Here is a 19,261-nt window from a genome sequence, read left to right as displayed (position 1 = left end):
ACAGTATAGGGAAACACTGTCCAAGGGGTGGATAACAAGGACCGTTGAAATTGAATTGAATGTAAGACTTCCACTCAAAAAGAAATAAGGTGAAGGGACTTGCAGGACTAGAAATGTGGTTTCTGTGTATCAAATAGCAACATGGCCACCACCATCTTCATACTGACATAATTAATAAGATTGTGTCAATGCTTCTACTAATGAACATAAAAGGAAACAAATGTTATTTGGAATGGTATGATTTTGGTGACTATACATACCCAAATACAGTCAGCTCATGAACCTACTGTTCCAAGTTATTAGGAAAAAAAAAACCCCACCGCTTGAGTGGGGCCTGAACAACAATTGGCATTTGACCAGATAAAGCAATAAACAGCACATGCGGTTGTGCTGAGCCCTGTCAGAATGGGTCAAAATGTCTGAAATGTACTAAATGCAACCAGTAGGGGACCAGTCAAACCAGTGGAGTTTATGGCAGAAAGCACACAGGAAGAGTGTTTCTTGGATTCTGTAGCCAAGGCTGCTGTTGACTTGAGAAAACTATATCCTAACGGAAAAAACAAAAAACTCTACTTGCTATCTCCACTGTGGAATGTATTATGTATCTTGTGACCTCTCTGTTATGTCTAAGCAATACAGATAAAACTTCCTCCCCTTTGCATAGCTGCTTACTCTGGCCTTCATACTCTGTCGCTGAGGGTATGTTTTCATGAAGGACATCTAGTACTTTTAATGATGCTGAAAAAGTGAAGTCTCATTTGAATCTTTTCTTTGTTACCCTCGCCTCCAGATCCAGCTTATCTGAGGAGACTAGGCTGGTGTTTTTTTTTTTTTTTGTTTGTTTGTTTAAAAAAAGAAGAACTATCTTTTGGAGGAGAGTTTTTCTTTTCTTTGGCAAATTAAATTTTCTTCCCTTTTGGCAAGACAGAGTGGCACAGAGGGATGGGAAATGCAGCAAACCACTTATTCACCTTTGTGGCAATAAACCATTAATTCAGCTGAAATGTACTGTGAAACTATACCATAGGTATGCAGACACAGCTCTGTGGTTCTGCTGCAGACAAGATCATGGATTATTTTTGCATTAGTTCACAGTGGGAAAGTGGGATGGAAATGCATGGGAAGAAGAGCCTAAGACAGTATTTCTGTTGAAGATTTTGCATCAAAAATCTCATCTTCAGTGTAAATTTCTGTTATTTCTGAATTAGTCTGAATTAATTTAGGCTTCTGTTCAATTGTCAGATCAAATGTTTTATGAGTCTTATGTATATGGGATAGTTAACAGTAGATATGGATTTTCTTGGTAGATTGAAGTAGGATTTACAACATATTTTAAAGACTAGATTCTGCATTTAAATGAGTCAAACCACAAGTATGCCTTCTCCTACTCTGTCCTAAAAACTGAAAATGGCAGTTCACCTTCTTAGGAAAATATTTTAACAAGTAGCCACATTGTGTTCCTTAATATTGGTGAGGACATATACAAACTGTCTCTAGAGAAGATAAAACCCAAACAGTATTATAGTTCTGTCATATATTTTAAAAAAATTCTATTTAATTCAAATAATGATTGAGTAGCTCTTATTTTAAGATGTGCTTTTTGTTACTAGGTACTTGTGTATTCTTAGGCAAAGGCTTGGGGTGAGTTAAGCAGACAAAATGACTCTTGCATTCTTCCTGACCTTGTTGCTTAATGAAAACTCATGATATTTATACCTGATGTATATTTAGTTGCCTTTCTATTTTAGGGAGAAGGGAAGGATAACATTCTTAGATGTATAGAAAGTGGAGGAAGAATGCCTAGGTCACAACTAGGGCATGCTGCTGAGGTCCTTTCAGAATTTATATTTTCAGTTTTTCTGCTATTGTAGTTGGTGAGTACCATTAATAGAAAAAATGCTCGGTTCAATATAACCTGAATTCTTTAAATATCAGGTACCTGGGTTTCCAATTTCTGCTGCTATAGTGAGGGGTAAATATGAGTATTAAGCAGGGATAATAAAACTGACAACATACAAAATGTTGAAAGTGCTTAAAAATATGACTTCAGAGCTTTTATTGTCAAAGCTACATCCCCCCCTCCCGCCATGTATAAAGTTAGAGTACTTGTTTAGTTTGATGCTTCTTAATTGATTTTTAGTCAAAGTCTAATGAAGTTTTATGCCTCGCATATGTAGCATCCCAAAGATAGGGAGCTGTTTTTTCGCTAGAATTGTAGTTCAGAACTTGTATGTAGGGGATGTGTTTTGTATTATTAGAGCACCTGTTAAACCATGGCAAGGCAAGTATTTACAATGGGAAGATCATGACCTCCTTTGCCATGATGCAGAAGTTGCCATTGTGGACACTTGTCATTATGAATGACCTGAAACTGTGTAAGAACACTTGGATTCTTCTTTGCCTCCTTGCACTTTCAAGTTATCTACCTAGTTTCAAATGATTCTAAGTTTGCAGTTTGTCAACAGCTTGTTGTTTCTCAGAGTTTGTGAATAGATGGGAGTATTTATTAAAGCGTGTGGAATACAATTGGTGATTCTTGTATTAATAAGCTGTGACCCTGGACATATATAAACAGAAGAAATGGATGTTTCATGTAATATTCTTTTCCAACAAAAGATAGGTAACACCTTAGAAACAGTAATAGCAGACAGCAGTTGAAGGTAAATCATCTATGTGTATACTATGCAGTAAGCGTATTATGTGTCTATGCTAGCTGGTATGGTGAGAAACAGGGGTTAAGGCACTGTTCAAATCTGGTCTTATGAGCTTTTCACAGCCTCCTTCCCCTCTGTCCTCTACTGTCTCCCCAGTGGAGGATGATCGCTGTAGCTTGATAAAGCTTATCTCCTCTTCCATCTTCCTGCTGCTGACCTGAAAAACAAACATGTATAAACTAGAGATAAGATTTTCACTATCCACATAGCTTCTGGATGTGATTTGGACAATGTGGTTAGCATTTACATGGTTTTAAAAACATTTTTTTTTGTTTGGATTTTTTCATTTTAAACCGCTGCAGCAGTTTAAAATTAAAATCTTAGAAAACAGTCTACAATGGTAAAAAGAGAAATGGTTGTATAAAATAAGACAATAGGACAAATATGTGTGTGTGTAGTGTCGGTTTTATTATTAACTATTTTTTTCCAGCTGTTTTATAGAAAAATGGTGAAATGATTTTACTGTTCCATTATCTACATTACAAAAGTTAAGATGGGATGACTAGACAGTTTCTGCAACTACTTTGTATACAGTTCTTGAAAAAGCAGGATTTGAAATTCTTACTATATGTATCATACACTATATTTGGGGCTATTTTGGAGTCTGTATTTTATTTTCAACTTCAGTATGGCATCTGCCATTAGGAACAGTATCTTGTTACCAGTTAACAGGGAGCTTCAGTAGTTGATAGAGGTGGCAGAGCCAGCTGTATGGCTAACAGAGCCACTAAGCATTTCAGCAGCCAGAAAAGCAGCCATCTGTGCTAAAACAATGTATTTCTGGGATGACTGATGACCGGCCTGTTGGGGGTGTGTGTGTGTGTGGTGTGTGTCTTTGCAGTGGAGGAAAGGAGGCTTGCTTGTTTGTGAACACTGACTATAATTTCCTTCTTTTTCCACTTTACTGAAATATCAGCGTTTTCTTTGTAAGGTCAGTTTATTTAGCTTTAAAATAAAAATATGACTTCAAAATGCCACATAGTTCACCTCCACTTTCTTTGAAATTTATTTTATTTTGGCATCAATGGCATTGTACTTAATGTTAAATCCTCATTTTGGAAGTAGGAGTTGCATCTCTGTTGCAAGCATAATTTGTGGACAAAAAAATAAAGGAATATAACAGGTATTAGACCTTACTGCAAAAGTAGAAGATAATGGAAATCTTCACTCTTCTAATGGCCTTTAGGTTTTTTTTCCTAATTAGAGTCTATAAACATTAATAAGGTATGCATTAGAACAGTTGACTTACAATTAACAATTTTTCACTGGTAGAGCTTGAAATTGTCACCTTTCAAAGTGTGTGGTTTTTGGAACAGTAATTCACTTGTTGCTTGGAAGAATCATGTAGAAAAAGGTACAAAAGTTTAACTTATATGCAGGGAGAAAGGCACTTTTTGAAAGAATTATCTTTCCTTAAAATTGAGCCTCCTTTTTCCTTGTTCCGGAAATCTAATAGTAAAAAGCAATGATCATATTCTTCCTGGTTGTTGACTTAGTAAGTCTAGGAAGGTGACTAGCTGTGTTATAGGAAAATAAACACTATGTATTTCAGATTAAATGTAAATTTCTCTGAGACTATCCCATTTGTAATTAATTGAACTGTACTGAAGGATTTGCGACTAGCAAGGAAGAGAGGAGGAAAATACTACAGTTGAAAGTTAGGGAGAAAAAGGTGGATTTGTTTACATAAAGCCTTTTTAAAAATTAAAAGTCTGTCTATAGGATTCATTGATGCCAGAAGTAATGTTGAATAGAGATAACTGCCATAGTTCTGACAAATGAACATGTTCTAAAGAAGTTTTTTAGAGCACCAGACTCTACCAGCCTGTTTCCAACTAAATGTGACTCACAGAGACTTTAGAAACCTAGAGCTGTTGACTTTCCGATGTTTGTTATACCTCTTTGTTTTTTGTACTTGACTTGTAGTATCATTAACATATATTATTGTCAGAAATTTGAAAACTGTAGAACAGCTTAAATAATTTCAGGAAAGGCATCTGTTGCTGTAGTCTGAAGTTTTGTAATGTGCCTGATTTAAGTCAGGGAAATTGACCATGGTAGATACAGAAGAATAATTAGTTTCATTAATCTATTATTGAGTGCTACATTTTGTAGAGGCCCCTTACTGGACTGGTTACTTGGCACTAAAAATAGGTAAAATTTATAAAGAAAGGTCCAAAATCAGATTATGCTTTCTAAGCAACTAGTTTCTAATTCCTACTCAATTAAAGGGAATGAATGAACTTGAACTAGCTGTAAAATGCTGTACTGCTCATACCTCACCTGTCAGCACTTAATAATCCCAAACAAATGCAAAAGTGTTGTTGTTAAAGAGAAGTGGGAAGTCTTATGGTTTAAGAAAAAGCAGTCTTAACATGTTAGGAGTTCATTGTTTTTGGAATGATGGGATGAGTAAGGGAACAGAGAAGGGTGTTCCAGCCATTGGCTGGTAACTGTCCTTGTGTTGAACAGTTCCACTTACCAATATTTCCCACAGTTCTGAAAGAATACTTGTTCACCCTGTAATTGGTACAGTCCTCCTGACACTCAAACAGGACTATGGTTCTGCTTTCTGAGTGTAGCTTTGTTTTGGAAGACATGCTTAACTTCTTAAGGCAGGTTAGGCAGCTGTGCTTACTTGCCCTGCCTGCCTCTTTGTCTTTGGCTGTGCACGCCTGCAGCAAACTGGCACAGGCAGGTCACTTAGGTTAAGTGTCTTGTCTTGGACAGTTGTGCTGTGAAAAAGTGAAGCAACGGTGATGGTATAAGGGCAGTGAAAGCTGACATCCCTGCTGAAAGAAGTGCTTGTCAAGTGTCTATAAACTGCAGTCGAGGAAGGATGTCAAGGTAGCTTTGTAGGCAGGATTTGACTGCTCTAGCTGTTTCTGAGCTGGGCTAAACAGTGAATGACTAAGAAGTAGCCAACTTGAAACTTGTATGCAGAGACTAGTGGTATAGTAGGAGCCTCTAGCTTCTTTGGAAAGAGTCAGTAAGAATTTTGTAGCGCACTGCCTAGACCATGCTAACTTGTATGAACTTTTTCTTATTTGTAGACTAATACCTAGACAACGTGTACTGATTTGTAAAAATCTTGCCATTACACATTTTCCTAACTTCTGCAAAACTTCTAAGTACATAGCTTGTCAAAATAGTAGATTCTGGTTTCTGCACCAAGATGCTTATTTGCATTCTGAGTTGAATCAGCTAAGACAACTTTTAAAAATGGAACATGTTGGAAAATTATCTTTCTTTTCTGAAAGTCTGTCATGTTTTTTTCTATCACTGCATATAAAATTAAATAGAAAATTGTGAGAATACATGTTAAGCCCTTGAAATTAACTTATCTGTCAAAATAATAATAGATGTATTTGGGACCAGGGTTATAATGAAACCACAAAATATCTACAAGTTTCTCAAAAAGGCATCTGCTGCCAGAGTTGGACATGCTAAAACACCAAGTTTTTTCACAGCCTTCTTGAAAAATGTAGAGATTTCTTATGTTGAATAAATGCAAAGCAAAAAAAAAAAAAACCCAAACCAAACCAAAACCAACCAACCAAACAAAAAACAAACCACCAAACTAAAAGGCCTCATAACTGGAGTTACAGCAGTCATGGGTTTTTTTCTGCCCTCCTGTAAATAAAAGGAAATGTTGGCTTAATAAAAGACCATTATTAATCGTTTTTACTACTTATTAGCTACACATATTGCTGCTTTTGTTTAATTAGTAGGATATGCATTTTACAATCAAAATATGCATCTTACAATCAAAATACCTAACATACTCACAGTGCTTCTAATAACTAAGCATTAGTACTGATTTTGGATGTTAATTATGTTCCAGTATCCATCCACATAGAATGCAATATGTATCAGACATCTAGTAACCATTTTGTTGACAAACTTTAGTAAGATTAATTGAAAGTGTGACCATCCAAAGAAGTATTAACTGGGTCTGAATTATGTATAGTGTACTCTATTGCTCACCTGAGTAGGCTGTTCTTTACATTAGCCTATATTTTTATTGCAAAAGGATTTAATTGGTGGCAACTGAAAACCATTAGAATTAGAATTTCTTTAAAATAGATTTTTTATATTTATTTCTTTTAATGTAAAAATTATTTTGCAGAGAGTTTGCCACAATTACGTGTTGCATTTCTACTGTTAAGATGCAGTATGTCATGGTTAACAATAGTAAGCCTGTACTGCTGCCAGAGAGGAATAAGCACAGTCATGTTTTCTTCCATCCAACTCTAACACATGTGCTCCTTCACAAGCAGATAAATTTGACTGAAGAGGTTGTTCAGCATCCTAACCTGGTCACAGCCTTCTGTTGTGAATGATCTTCCCAGCACTGGGGAAGTAGCAGGAACACATGGTTGATTGCAAAGGTGGAAAAACCAAACTCCTGTAAGCACAGACAGCTTACAAACCAGCCCACTATGAGTGGTACTTATGCAGCCCATACAAGCCAGCATGATGGCTTGCTGCTGCCAAAAGGATGCTTTGTTAGTTCTGTCTCCTTTTCAAGTATCCCTATCCCTTTCTTTGCACTGCATCCTGGCACTTTTAAACCCCTCTTTTAGCTTATACAGCAACTAACCTAACTCAGTATAGAGTGCTGGCAGGTTGGAGTGTTGAATCATGTTGTGGAAAATCTCTTGCACACCAGAGCTGGTGCAAAGTAAACAGCCTGTGACTGTAAGCAGGTGGGAATACTGGGGCAAGGGCAGTGGGAACCTCTCCTTTCACCAAAGTGGTGAGGAGCTGTTTGGATCAGCTTAATCTGTTTTGTAGAACCATTCCCTTAGTCTCAACTTTTTCATGCAAATGCATTTATGGAAGAGTGTGGTGAGTTTCAGGAACCTTAGCTGACTTTCAGAGGTGATATGGTACCTTGTTTCATATCAGCATTTTGAAGCTCATGCCTGGCTGGTATACTAGAGCAGTCTTAATGAGTAAACAGACTTAACCGGCAGCTAGGCACTGATATTTGAGTGAAGAACCTATGGTGCTCAGATTCTTCTCTGTTAGTAGTTACGAGTCTCAAATGTCAGCATTCTTAAACCATACACTTTGCATTTTTTTTAAATCTAACCCTTGTCCTAAGAATTTGATGGTAGATCATACATATTTGGAAAAAAAGTGCCTTAGATATATTTAAATACGTCTTGAATTAGTTTTGCTGACCTTATCTGTGTGGCTGTGTGTTTACTCGTATCTAGAAACACTGTTGTATTGCAGACCCAGAGCCTGCAGCCAGCCTATTTATTTTCATAAACATTTGTATTCTTGATTTTTTAAAATATAAAACGTAGTCGGATAAATAATAAGAGAAGTAAGAAGTATAACACAGCTGAACTTGCTAACAACGAGACAGGAGAAGTATGGTTGGCATTTTTTGCATGAAAGATTCACAACAATAGTGAATAATATGTATAGAAAGGGATTGTTAGTGGGAAGAATAAATTACAGGAGTTGTTGCGCTTTTATATCAAGCTCTTTCTCTGTAACAGCTCTTACTAGTAATCTTGTCTTTTATTTTTTAGTGTGGACGTGGCAAGCTTGGTTCTTCTGAAGTCAGTAATAAGCCTTTTACCATGGAGAATTTTACTCCAGTTACAGGTATATATAAAAAAGATTTTTATCACAGTTCTTCAACAGCGTCTGTTTTCTCTGTAAATGTTTGTTTGGTGATGTATTTATTTATTTTATTTTTTATTGTCACCCTAAGCAGCCTCACAAAGCCTGAACTGTAATCAGACTCCCAAGAGTACAGCCACCAAAGTCTATCCAATTCAATGACAGATTTGGGGAGCTCTAACACTGATCAGTTGAAAATGGGCATAAAAATCACTATTTTCTATAACATCAGATCAGATGTTTTCTTGATGTGGTTCACTACATATCTGCAGAGGTTGTTTTTCAGCAGAATGTTTTTTTGGGGGTATATGGTGGGAAGTTGGATAGGCAGATGCAGGGTAAGAAGACTGGATCTGTTTAAGCCATGTGATGGCTCAGTGTGAAAACATAGCCACATGTTTCTTCAGGCGTATTAAACTAATACTACCATCCAAAGAAACTTAGGCTCTACCCCACTCCATGTGTTGAGAAAGATGCAGTAGATGTATTCGGTTATCTGTAGTTTTAGATCAGACAAGAAGTTGAATGTGAGAGAAATCTGGGACTGCCGCCTTTAGAGGTACTTTCAGCTTACGTGGGCTTGAAGTATTAATGGCCCATGGCTGCATAAGTTAACTTCCGGTAAACTAAATTAACTAACTCATGACACAGACAGTTGCCTGTCAGCAGTGGTTTCCAAATAGTTGATGTTGTAATGGGGCAAGAGACAGAGCAGATAACCTCTTGATAAGCATCTGAGACTTACTTGCTATATTTCCAACAGGGAATAAGGGGAAGGAAGAGTCCGAGTAGCTAACCTTAAGATATTTATTTTTTATTGCTTTGACATGCACATGTCAGATTGTTCATATTTCTGCTGATCAGATCAGTGTGATGTCCAGAGGCTTCTGCTTGGCTTGAAACAGCATTAGCTTATAACTCAGTAATTCAATAGCTGAAATATATTTCAGGCCTGCGTAGATGGTATTTTTTAGCTGGTAAGGAATATAAATTTGTATTGAGTTCAGGTGGCTTTTGGTAATTACCAGTGCAACCCCTGATCCTTCATAGTGACGTCCAGGGTGGGTGTCTAAACTTTAAAATAAGATAGACATGTTTGTGTCCTGATAAATCAAAAACCTCTCTAGTTCTCATTGATTATACTTCATTTTGGGTTTATATAATCTCGATTGAGGTGCATCTCTTTACCTAATACAACTGCTTCACCTGCATTGTTTTTTTCATCTGGTGGGTCACATATCTAAAATATGTTTTGGATTTCTTGATCTGAGGTTACACACCTGGGAAATAAATTTGTACTGGTCATGAATCGTGATTGTAATGAACTTCCCTTTGTGGCACCAGGCCATAAATTTCACTTTGTTCATAAGGCTTCTCTTGTCTTTGTCTGAAGCCATTTTTTGCTTTCACTCAGTTGAGTGTAAAATGCAGAAGAGGTGATAGCCATGCATGTGCTTTAAATAGTTGTTGAATCAATTTTAAAATTAAATGCCAGAAGTAACACATGATTATAACTTTGCATCAAAATTAGTATCAATAGCTGGAGAACAGATTAAAAAATGCTGAGGTCTTTATACTTAGGATGGAATAAATGATAGCTTTTATTGCTGATTTGATGACTTAGCTGAAGTTCCACAGAACTTAAAACAATTACAATAGGAAAAGCAGCACTTTAAGAGCATTTTAAAGTCAGATATGATTCGCTGTTCAGAAGCTGAACCAACTAGAACTAACGTATGCTTGCTAATCGGTAGACAGTGAAATAGAGGATGCACACTGTGTGTACACAGGCTGAAACTGTTCTGGTAAGCACTGTCCTTTTTGGCTGAATGCCTGACCTGAAAACTCCTGTAATGCTCAGTGAAGATGTAGAGAGAAAAAGCTGTGTTTGCCACTTAACTCCATCTTGTCACCTTTGAAAATGAGTCAGAAACCAGAAAGTATTGCTTCTGTGAGAGTCTCTCATCTTAAATTAAAGGCAAAATTAAACCTGTTAGGTTTAATTTCCTGCCTTCTTTACTAAAGTTGAGAATATCTTGTCCATTTTGAACCTGAAAAGTACATGTAAAAAAATAGGATGGGTTGTTAGACTTTAATAGTAATATACCCCATTGTGGCTTGGTATTGATATGCATTTAATATGTTTGTTTGTCCTAAAGTCTCATCCCCAACAAGTGTGCCACATATCTGCATTTTTCAGAATGCACACAGAGCACATGATGTCATTTAAAATTTCTTGATGGGAAAATCAACGCATAACAGACTTGTCTGTTTTGCAGGTGGGGGAATTGGTTATCTTGGCTTATGAGTGTGCAATGGTTGGCACTTAGATCACCTGACTTGTAGTTTTACAGACTTCCACTAGTAAAAATACTCTGTAAAGATCCTTACACAGCATGACTTGAGTGAATCTTGCTTCTTGGCCTTAGACTGTATTCAAAACCTACAGCAAAACCTGAAATTACACAGTAAGCATATAGAGATATTTTTTCTAACCTTTTGTGATCCTACTTGGAAGACTAAATGCAACACAAGGCTATCTCTCTTGCTGGAGTGAAGCTGGTTTTGGTGTGTAAGTGGAAAAAAAATTGTTGTTTCTTCCTTTAAGTGTTATGCAGTTAAACTTCAATACAATTTCCATCAAAATATGCTGTCTTTCCTCTCAGTTTAGGGTATTTTTTTCATCAAGTCTCATAAGCTTCTGTAGCTTGCTTTAGTAGGATCTCCTACTGGGACCTGCAGTTTGGCTAATGAATTTCATTTTTACCACTTCAACTTATTGCTCCATTGTGGTAGCTTCTAGAACAATATGCCTATTCCAGAGGTGTCATCCGAGTCATCTCCTTGACATGTAATATTTGGTCACTTACCTGTAACAGGATCCAAATAGGCATATGTTAGGAAAAAAAGGTAGTTTGCCAGAGTCGAAGACTTTAGAATCTGTAGGGATTTTATGCCTCACTGCTGTCTACCCTTTCCAAAGACTTTTTAAAACTTACAATCATGTGGGACAGCAGGATTTCTTCAATAAAATAAATAAAAAATATTTAAGGTAGCAACTAAATCTGAGAAACATACAATGCAGGAAGATAAGTCAGTAATAAAAGAATTGAAGGTATTACCTCCCAATTGCTACTTGTCCCTCTTCTGTGTAATTAACATTTTGTAAATATGTTACATGGGCATTTGGGAAGAAGTTATTGGACTCTCTGTAAGACTTAACAAAACCCACAGGAAAATAAACAAAAAATAAATGCAAACCAAAGCAAAACAAACACACCACACACTCCCCTTGCAGTGGAGATTTGAAACAGATGAAGGAGTCATCTTAAAGTGTCCTTTGGTCATATATGAACTGCTTTTCTTAGGATTTAAAGAGCCATAGGTAAGTCAGTGTCAGTGCTGACACAGCAAGTTTATGTCTTTTAGCTTTTGGTATCTACGCTGTGCAATAGGTTTTCTTGTCCATCTACTTCCCTAAAATATTTCAGATAATTGGAATGAACGACAAGCCACATCCTCATGCTCCCCTTCGCGTGTCCTTCATCTTCGTCAAATTCCAGATGATGCTACTGAAGCAGAAATAATTTCATTAGTTCTCCCTTTTGGCATAGTAACCAACATATTGATACTAAAAGGAAAAGGTCAGGTATGTAATTTTCAATGTTTCAATTATAAGATCAAGATTGAAGATATGGTTCATGTTATGACCCTTTTGGAATTGCATTTGGTTGAAATGATTGCAATGATGTCTAGTTCTTTCATTGATAGCTCACGAGTTTCATGTTTCAAATGTGAAAGAATGTCTTATTTTAAGTTTTTAAACTTTTAGATTTTTAGATTAAATAATGATCTAGTAACTTAATAATATTGCTGAACATTATATCCACCTTATATAAGAATAGATAGATGATAAAGAACTACATTGTCACTACTGATTTTGAGAAGTCTTGAAATAACTTGCCTGATTAAACAATTAACATGCACGTAATTTTTTTTAATGTGAAATAATTTGTTTATGGGGGGAGTTTCAATCCTTTTAGATGTGACAGGGTACTTCACATCATGAATAAACACTGAAATCATAAAAACAATAGGCATTCATTTAAAAATTGTCTAGAGCACTGAGTTGGGTTAATATAATGAACAAACTGATAGGTGTTTAGTGTCCTGTTCCTACTTTTTCAATCAGTTTATCTGTTACTTAGGTAATAGTGCTCGGATTCAGGAATTTACTAAATTCATTACCAGTGTGGTATGTTTAGCAGCATTGCTTCCCATATGTCATACTTATTCCACCTCTTCTGTAATGACTTATTATATTTAAAATGTAAAGCCTTTTAAGAAAATCCACAAATCAAATCAAATACACACACAAATGCATTTTAATGTTGAGAAAATCAGTACTGTACTTCTATATGATTTTTTTCTAGTGAGTGAAATTGCTAATAAATGGTGCTTTGATGTTTTGTTCTCTCCTGTAAGCAACACTAAAAACTGCTATGTATTGATTGCAGGCACTTGTGGAAATGAGTTCTGTAGAAGCAGCTGTTAATGTGGTGAGCTACTGTAATACTGCTGTACTTTACCTCCGCAGCCAGCCTCTTTGTATTCAGTACTCCAATTACAAAACACTTAGGACTGACAATGCACCTAATCAGGCTGTAAGTATAATTTCTGTTTAACAGGATAGAGTTGCACATGAGTTGTGTACTGGTTTTGGCTAGGATAGAGTTAATTTTCTTCATAGCTTGTGATGCATACATAGCATCAAGGCCTTTTCTGCTTTTCATGCTGCCCCGCCAGTGTGAGTGCACAAGAAGTTGAGAGGGTAATAGCTGGGACAGTCAAACCCAACTCAGCGAACAGATATCCCACATGTCGTGTTGTGCACAGCAATGAAAGCTGGGGGAAGAAGGAGGAAGGTGGGACATTTGGAGCTATGGTGTTTTTCTTCCTAAGTAACTGTTACGCATGTTGAAGCCCTGCTTTTCTGAAAAGGCTAAACACCTGCGTGCTGATGGGGAGTAGTAAAGGAATTCCTTATTTTGCCTTGCTTGTATGTGCAGCTTTTGCTTCACCTATTAAACTGTCTCTCTCAACCCATGGGTCTTCTCACTTTTATCCTACCAATTCTCTCCTCCATCCTACTGGGGGGGGAAGTGATTGAGCAGTTGTGTGGCACTTAGCTACGTACCAGGGTTAAACAACAATGTTAGTAAATAAATAGACTATCTTCTACTACACCAATAGTCAAATTCTAATACATATTATTTCTGTCTGTTGTTATCTAAGCAGTAACTTTCAGACAGGCACTAGCTGATATCTGTAAAATTACTGTGGATGAGCTGAGGTTCAAGAATGGTTCATCCTGATGAGCTGAAAATCAAGTGAAGGTCGTAGGACTGCTTGAATCAACAAGGAGTCCTGACTGAACTGAAACTTAAAAGAGAGACATAGAAAGGGTGGAATCATGGACAGGTGACCCAGGAGGAATGTGGAGCATTATGTGAACATGCAGAGCTGTGCTTAGGAAAGTAAAAGACCACAGGGAGTTGGCTCCAGCAAGGGATATGAACAGCAACAAGAGCGGCTCTGCAAAATGTATCAGCAGCAGAAGGAAGATTTAGGGAATATGTGGGCCTCCTGCTGCTGAATAGGACAGGAGCCCTGGTGACAAAGGACATGGCTGAAGTACTGGATACCTTCTCCTTAGTCTTTAGTAGTTAGAGACTTGCTCTTGGGAATATCAAACAACTGAGAACAGTGGGAAAGTCTTCATGAAGGATGTAGAGAAGAATCTCATCAAGGAACATTTAAATTAACTGGATTAAACAGAAGTCTGTGGCCCTAATGAGATGCACTTGTGAGTGTTGAGGGAGCTGGCTGATGTCATTGCAAGGCCACTCTTACAATCTTGAAAAGGTCATGGCAATTGGAGGAAGTTCCTAAGGACTGGAAGAAAGCAAATCTCTCTTGTATCTTAAAGAAGGACAAGAAGGAGGATCCAGGGAACCACTGGCTGATCAGCCTTACCTCAGTGCCTGGGAACAACATAATGGAGCAACTCATCCTGTAAACCATTTCCAAACATTCTAAGGACAAGAAGGTGGTTAGGAGAAGTCAGCATAGGTTTTTGAAAAGGAATAATGCCTGACCAATGTGACAGTTTTCTACAGTGAGGTTTGTGGATGAGAAGAGTAGTGGATGTTGTTTATCTTGACTTTGGTAAGACTTCAAACATTGTTACTTTTAACATTCTAACAGGCAAACTGATTAAATACAGTCTAAATAAGTAGGCTGAAGTGATCTGAAAGGCTGAAATGGTTGTGACCAGTGGCATGAAGTCCAGCTGGGGGCTAGTTGCTAGTAGAGTAACTTAGGGGCTGATAGTGTGTCCAATACTGTTTAATATCTTCATTAATGTCCTGGATGGTGGGAGGAGAAACATCTGCATCAAGTTTGCTGACAACACAGAACTAGGAGGAGTAGTTGACACCCCAGACAATTGTGCTGCCATTCAGAGAGACCTTGAAAACCTGGAGTAATGGGCTGACAGGAGGAACCTCATTAAGTTTAACAAAGGGAAATGCCCACTCCTGCACCTGAGGAGAAGTAATTCTAGGTACCATTGTACACTGGGGTCAACCAGCTGGAAAGCAGCTTGGCAGAGAATGACCTGGGAGTTCTGGTGGGTAGCACTCATTCCCTTGCAGCAAGGAAGATCAGCAGCCTCCTGGGCTGCAGAAGGCAGAGCTTTGTTAGTAGATTGAGGGAGGTGACTGAGGCGCATCTGGAATACTATTCCAGTCCTGGGCTCCTCAGTACAGGAGAGATATGGAAATGGTGGAGTAAATAGAGCAAAAGGCCATGAAGATGATTAAGGAGCTGGACTTTGTCATATAAGGAGAGCCAGAGAGAGCTGGGACTGTTCAGCCTGAAGAAGAGAAGACTTGGGGTACCTTACCGACGTCTGCAAATATGTGGTGATGGGAGAGTAAAGAAGGTAGAGACAGACTTTTTTCAGTGGTGCCCAGTGACAGGACAAGAGGCAATGAGCATAAATTCCAATACAGAAAAGTCCACTTAAACTTAAAAAACTTCTTTCCTGAAGTTACTACAACTTTGAGAGGTTGTAGACTCTCCATCCTCAGACACATTAGAAAACTGGAAACAGTCCTTAGCAGCCTTCTGTAGGTGCCCCTGCTATTATAGTCTACACTACTTAGAAACACTTACATATAATATGTTCTGAAAGAACTTTTGCCATTCCTAAGTTTTAACATTAGGTAACAGCTCTCAATAGCTTCAGAATATGAAGAAAATACCATGTCTTCTCTGGTAAATCTTTTCTCTGAATAATTAGTCCTGATTTCCACGCCCCCCCCCCCCCCCCAGTTACTATGTCCATAATATAGTAGCAGGAATACCACAAAAACATACCACTTCAATTTTATATGTTTGTGTTTTCCTAAAGTTAATTGCTAATTGTGGGTCTGCAGATGCTATCTGAAGAACACATGGAAGAGCAAGCCCAGCTGATACATGATGAACCACTTTCTGCCCCCGAAACAGCTCTTTTAAAGCTTTTTAGTTTATCAGATATGGATGTCATTGTGAGGGGTCGTGTAACTTGCTTTTGTGGGGTTTGTGTTGGCACTGTTCCAAGGCCTTGCCAAACTCAGGACTAGCAAATCATCATCTTTAAGTTCAAGTTTATTCTTGAAAGTGTTATCTTTTTTAATGTTTATTGTTTCTTCTCAGAACCCTAGATCAAATAAAATGGGCATTTCCACTGATAAAACACCAGTTTCATGTGTGACTTCATACCAAACACCGGAATTAATTTCTTCCTTATATTTTTGAAGTACTGAAAATTGATTTCTTAAAACTAATTGAATATTGCAGATGACTGACTTAAATCCTAATGTCTAACCAAGGAAATATTCTTTGCACAAGATCAAAGTATACAAACCATCATACTGCAGTTGAAATTAATTTGGATTTTTGGATTACTGGGTGAATTGCAATTGACCTCCCATTAAGACTGATAAATTATATACTGTGATGTGTGTCTCATGATTTTGTTTTCGTAAGAATGTTGCAGGTAGTGGTTGGGGCAAAAACCAGTGCTAATTTTTAATTTGCACTGACACAAGTCACTGAAAGCTTGCAAGCTTCTCAATTACATTTGGAAAGGAATCTCTGTCCACAGTGCTTTCAGTTTAAAGATCTATTTAAGGAGAGCCCATCAAAAACAAGTGTAGAGACCTCTAAAATCCCAATGAGGCAGTTTGAGGAGTGAGATTTAAAGGTGGTTTTGTGGCCGATAATTCGGCTCAGAAAGAAGAGCAGGGTATGTGCCTTTAAGCTTATCTCTGGTAAAATTTAGCTCCAGAAGAGAATGAAATCCTAATAAAGCAGAAGAAATTGTTTTTGGTGCACTGACTGGTTATTAGTCTATTACAATATTGTCATCATACTGATTTGCTGGAAAATTTCTAGAATGACAAAAGCTTACGGAATCAAAAGAAATACTGTGTCTATATGGCATTACAAAGTAGTAACACTTTAACTAAAAAAGCAGGTCATAATTCTGTGAAAGTATGATCTGAATTCTTTTAGGGGTGGGGGAAGGGAAGGAAGAGGTAAGATTTACCTCTTCAAAATGTGGGATTTGAATCAATAATCATAAAGGGAATATGTTCTTAAAAGTTGCAGTTTAAATGCATTTTACATGCTTTTCCTTGTAAAAGATCTTTGTCTAGATATGAATAATTTGTATGTGTATAAGTTAATTGTGGTCACTGCTGTGTCTTGATTTCAGAGAACCCAAGCTGCATTGTGTGCTTTGACTGCTGTGCGCTCTGGAAGCCTGCTTTCAAGTTCTGTGATTGTTAAAAACGGTCTTCCTCCCAGTCAAGGTTCTGTTCTTCGAATCGTTGTTGAAAATGCTTTCTACCCTCTTACTTTAGACACACTATATCAGGTAATGAGGATTGCAAAAAAAAAAAAAAAAAAAAAATCGTTTGTTTAGAATTTAATTTAAAATGTTGCTGTTGTAAATCCATTAACTTTTTTTTAAAAAGTACAGGTGTATCCTTAATCACTTGAATGATGACTGTCACTTTAAAATGTTTTGATGCAATTTAGGAATCCAGGCTTGAAACAGTTTTGCACAAAAAAAATCAAAGTAAACAGGGCTTCTGTACTCAGCTTTTCATGTTGTCTTCAATTTAATTTCTTGGTTTCTGTAGAAGCAGCAACAAACTTGAGGTGTTACTTCTAATTTACACCAACATGATGAGATAGTGAAATACTGTTAAGAGCTTGGGAACCCATATTTTAGCACTCTTTGTACTGAGTAACTCTTGTAGTTTGCATTATATTTTAGGGTTTTATATTCACTGTTACAATTGGATGCAAGTGATATAATATACAATTAGAGTTGCTTTGACAAATGTTTTTGATTGTCGATCAACTGCTAGAATGCCATTTAGTTCAACCACCTCTGAAAGCCTGGAATAGTGGTGAGCTATATGGACTATGAAAGCCATTACTGTAAGTCCTGCTAGTAGGTTGTGCTACGCCATTGAGAGATGTAAGTTTAGAAACAATAATTATTTCTTTGTGCCTGAAGGATTTGTTGATACTGTTTTCAGATATTGCAAAGGGTTTCATACTTGAAGCTTCTGTAATAACTAGTAAATTTGTGCAGTAAAAAACAAGCCCCAAATATGAGTTTCTTAATGTAATTTAAAGTAATTGGGATATTTTTACAAAAACGTGCAGTCCTGGAAGAAGTTTTTTTCTGCTCTACTATCATCTCAGTTTTGAGTGCTTTATGATCAGGTACTCAATGGCTAATTTTAAACAGCTGTGGAAGAGGTTTCTCTTCTGTCTTCTACCACAAAACAATGACAGCAGCATAAAAACCTTGTTTCTGATAGACTGAAAAACTGGGCACAAAGGGTTAGGACAGTGTGTCTTGTATCCATGATTCCAGGCCTAATAGGCTGGCAAGAGATGCTTGTCCTTGTTTCTGGCCTTTCTTTCCATTCCAGGCTTAATACTTGTCTGGGGGTGGGGTGGAATGGGGGTGTGTGTCTGCTTTCCTGGCTTTGCATTGATTCTAACAGTTTGTTCTAAAACTGTTAGTGCTTTCCAAACCTACCTTTCCTCCTCCACTATTTATTTGGACATAGTTTTTCTGCACTTATATGATAAGTTCTAGCTATAGTTTTGTCCTCTTTATTTGTGGTTTTGCTTTTGTATAGACACCTCCATGTAGTGTACACTCTTATTTTGAGTGTATATGTAACTAATTTCAACCTTTACATTTTTTTTGGTAATGTTTGCATTTGCCATAGATCAAATACCATTCAACTGTAAATTAGAGTAGTAGGTCCCAAACTAGGTCTTTGTCTTACTTTTTTGTTCTTTGTCTTCTAGTTTGGACAGTGGGTCTGTGTAATTGATTTGTACACACATAAACAGTTTAAGATGTATATCTGGTCACTAAATTTCCAGAAGTTGTTTGAAGTACAAAATGTAAAGGGGTTTAACTTGAAAGGAAATTTGTAGTTCCCATCTCAACTGCCTTATGAAAGACCATTTCTCAAACCTCAGCTTTGATTATTCACAATTTCTCTGCATACAATGGACAAATGTCAGTTTGGGCTGGCCTTTCCTGCCCTTTGTTGAACAGTTATTGTTAACTCTTTAAGGAAATTTTATCCTTCTTCCCCATCTTTTCTGGCCTCTTATTAAATTTTTTTCTTTACCTGAAACAAAATTCAGAGTTCACTCAATTTATGTTTAGCTGTCACAAAAAAAGTAATCTTCAGACATTTATATGGAGTATTACATGCTAGTTTTGTAGTGTGCATGATTTATTCATTGTT

General features: G+C 37.1%; 1 protein-coding gene across 3 annotated transcripts in view; it reads left to right on the top strand.

The window, feature by feature from the left end:
* Window positions 1–19,261, top strand: part of LOC308056135 (polypyrimidine tract-binding protein 3-like) — a 47,941-nt gene that overhangs the window by 25,151 nt on the left and 3,529 nt on the right. The window contains exons 2-3 of one of the 3 annotated variants that reach the window (XR_013924718.1): window positions 8,264–13,021; window positions 17,185–19,258. Coding sequence is in view for 1 of the 3 variants with exons in the window: in XM_080371048.1 (XP_080227174.1) it covers window positions 12,887–13,021; window positions 17,185–17,346 (297 nt within the window). In the remaining 2 variants the exon portion in view is untranslated. Of the gene's footprint in view, window positions 1–7,858; window positions 19,259–19,261 lie in introns of those variants that run through there. The other 2 variants (XM_080371048.1, XR_013924717.1) reach the window with 2 other exon arrangements.

The sequence above is a fragment of the Falco punctatus genome (genome assembly GCF_963210335.1).
Source record: "Falco punctatus genome assembly, chromosome: Z".
In the NCBI taxonomy this organism is placed as follows: Eukaryota; Metazoa; Chordata; class Aves; order Falconiformes; family Falconidae; genus Falco; species Falco punctatus.
This window is presented reverse-complemented; position numbering and strand designations above follow the sequence as displayed.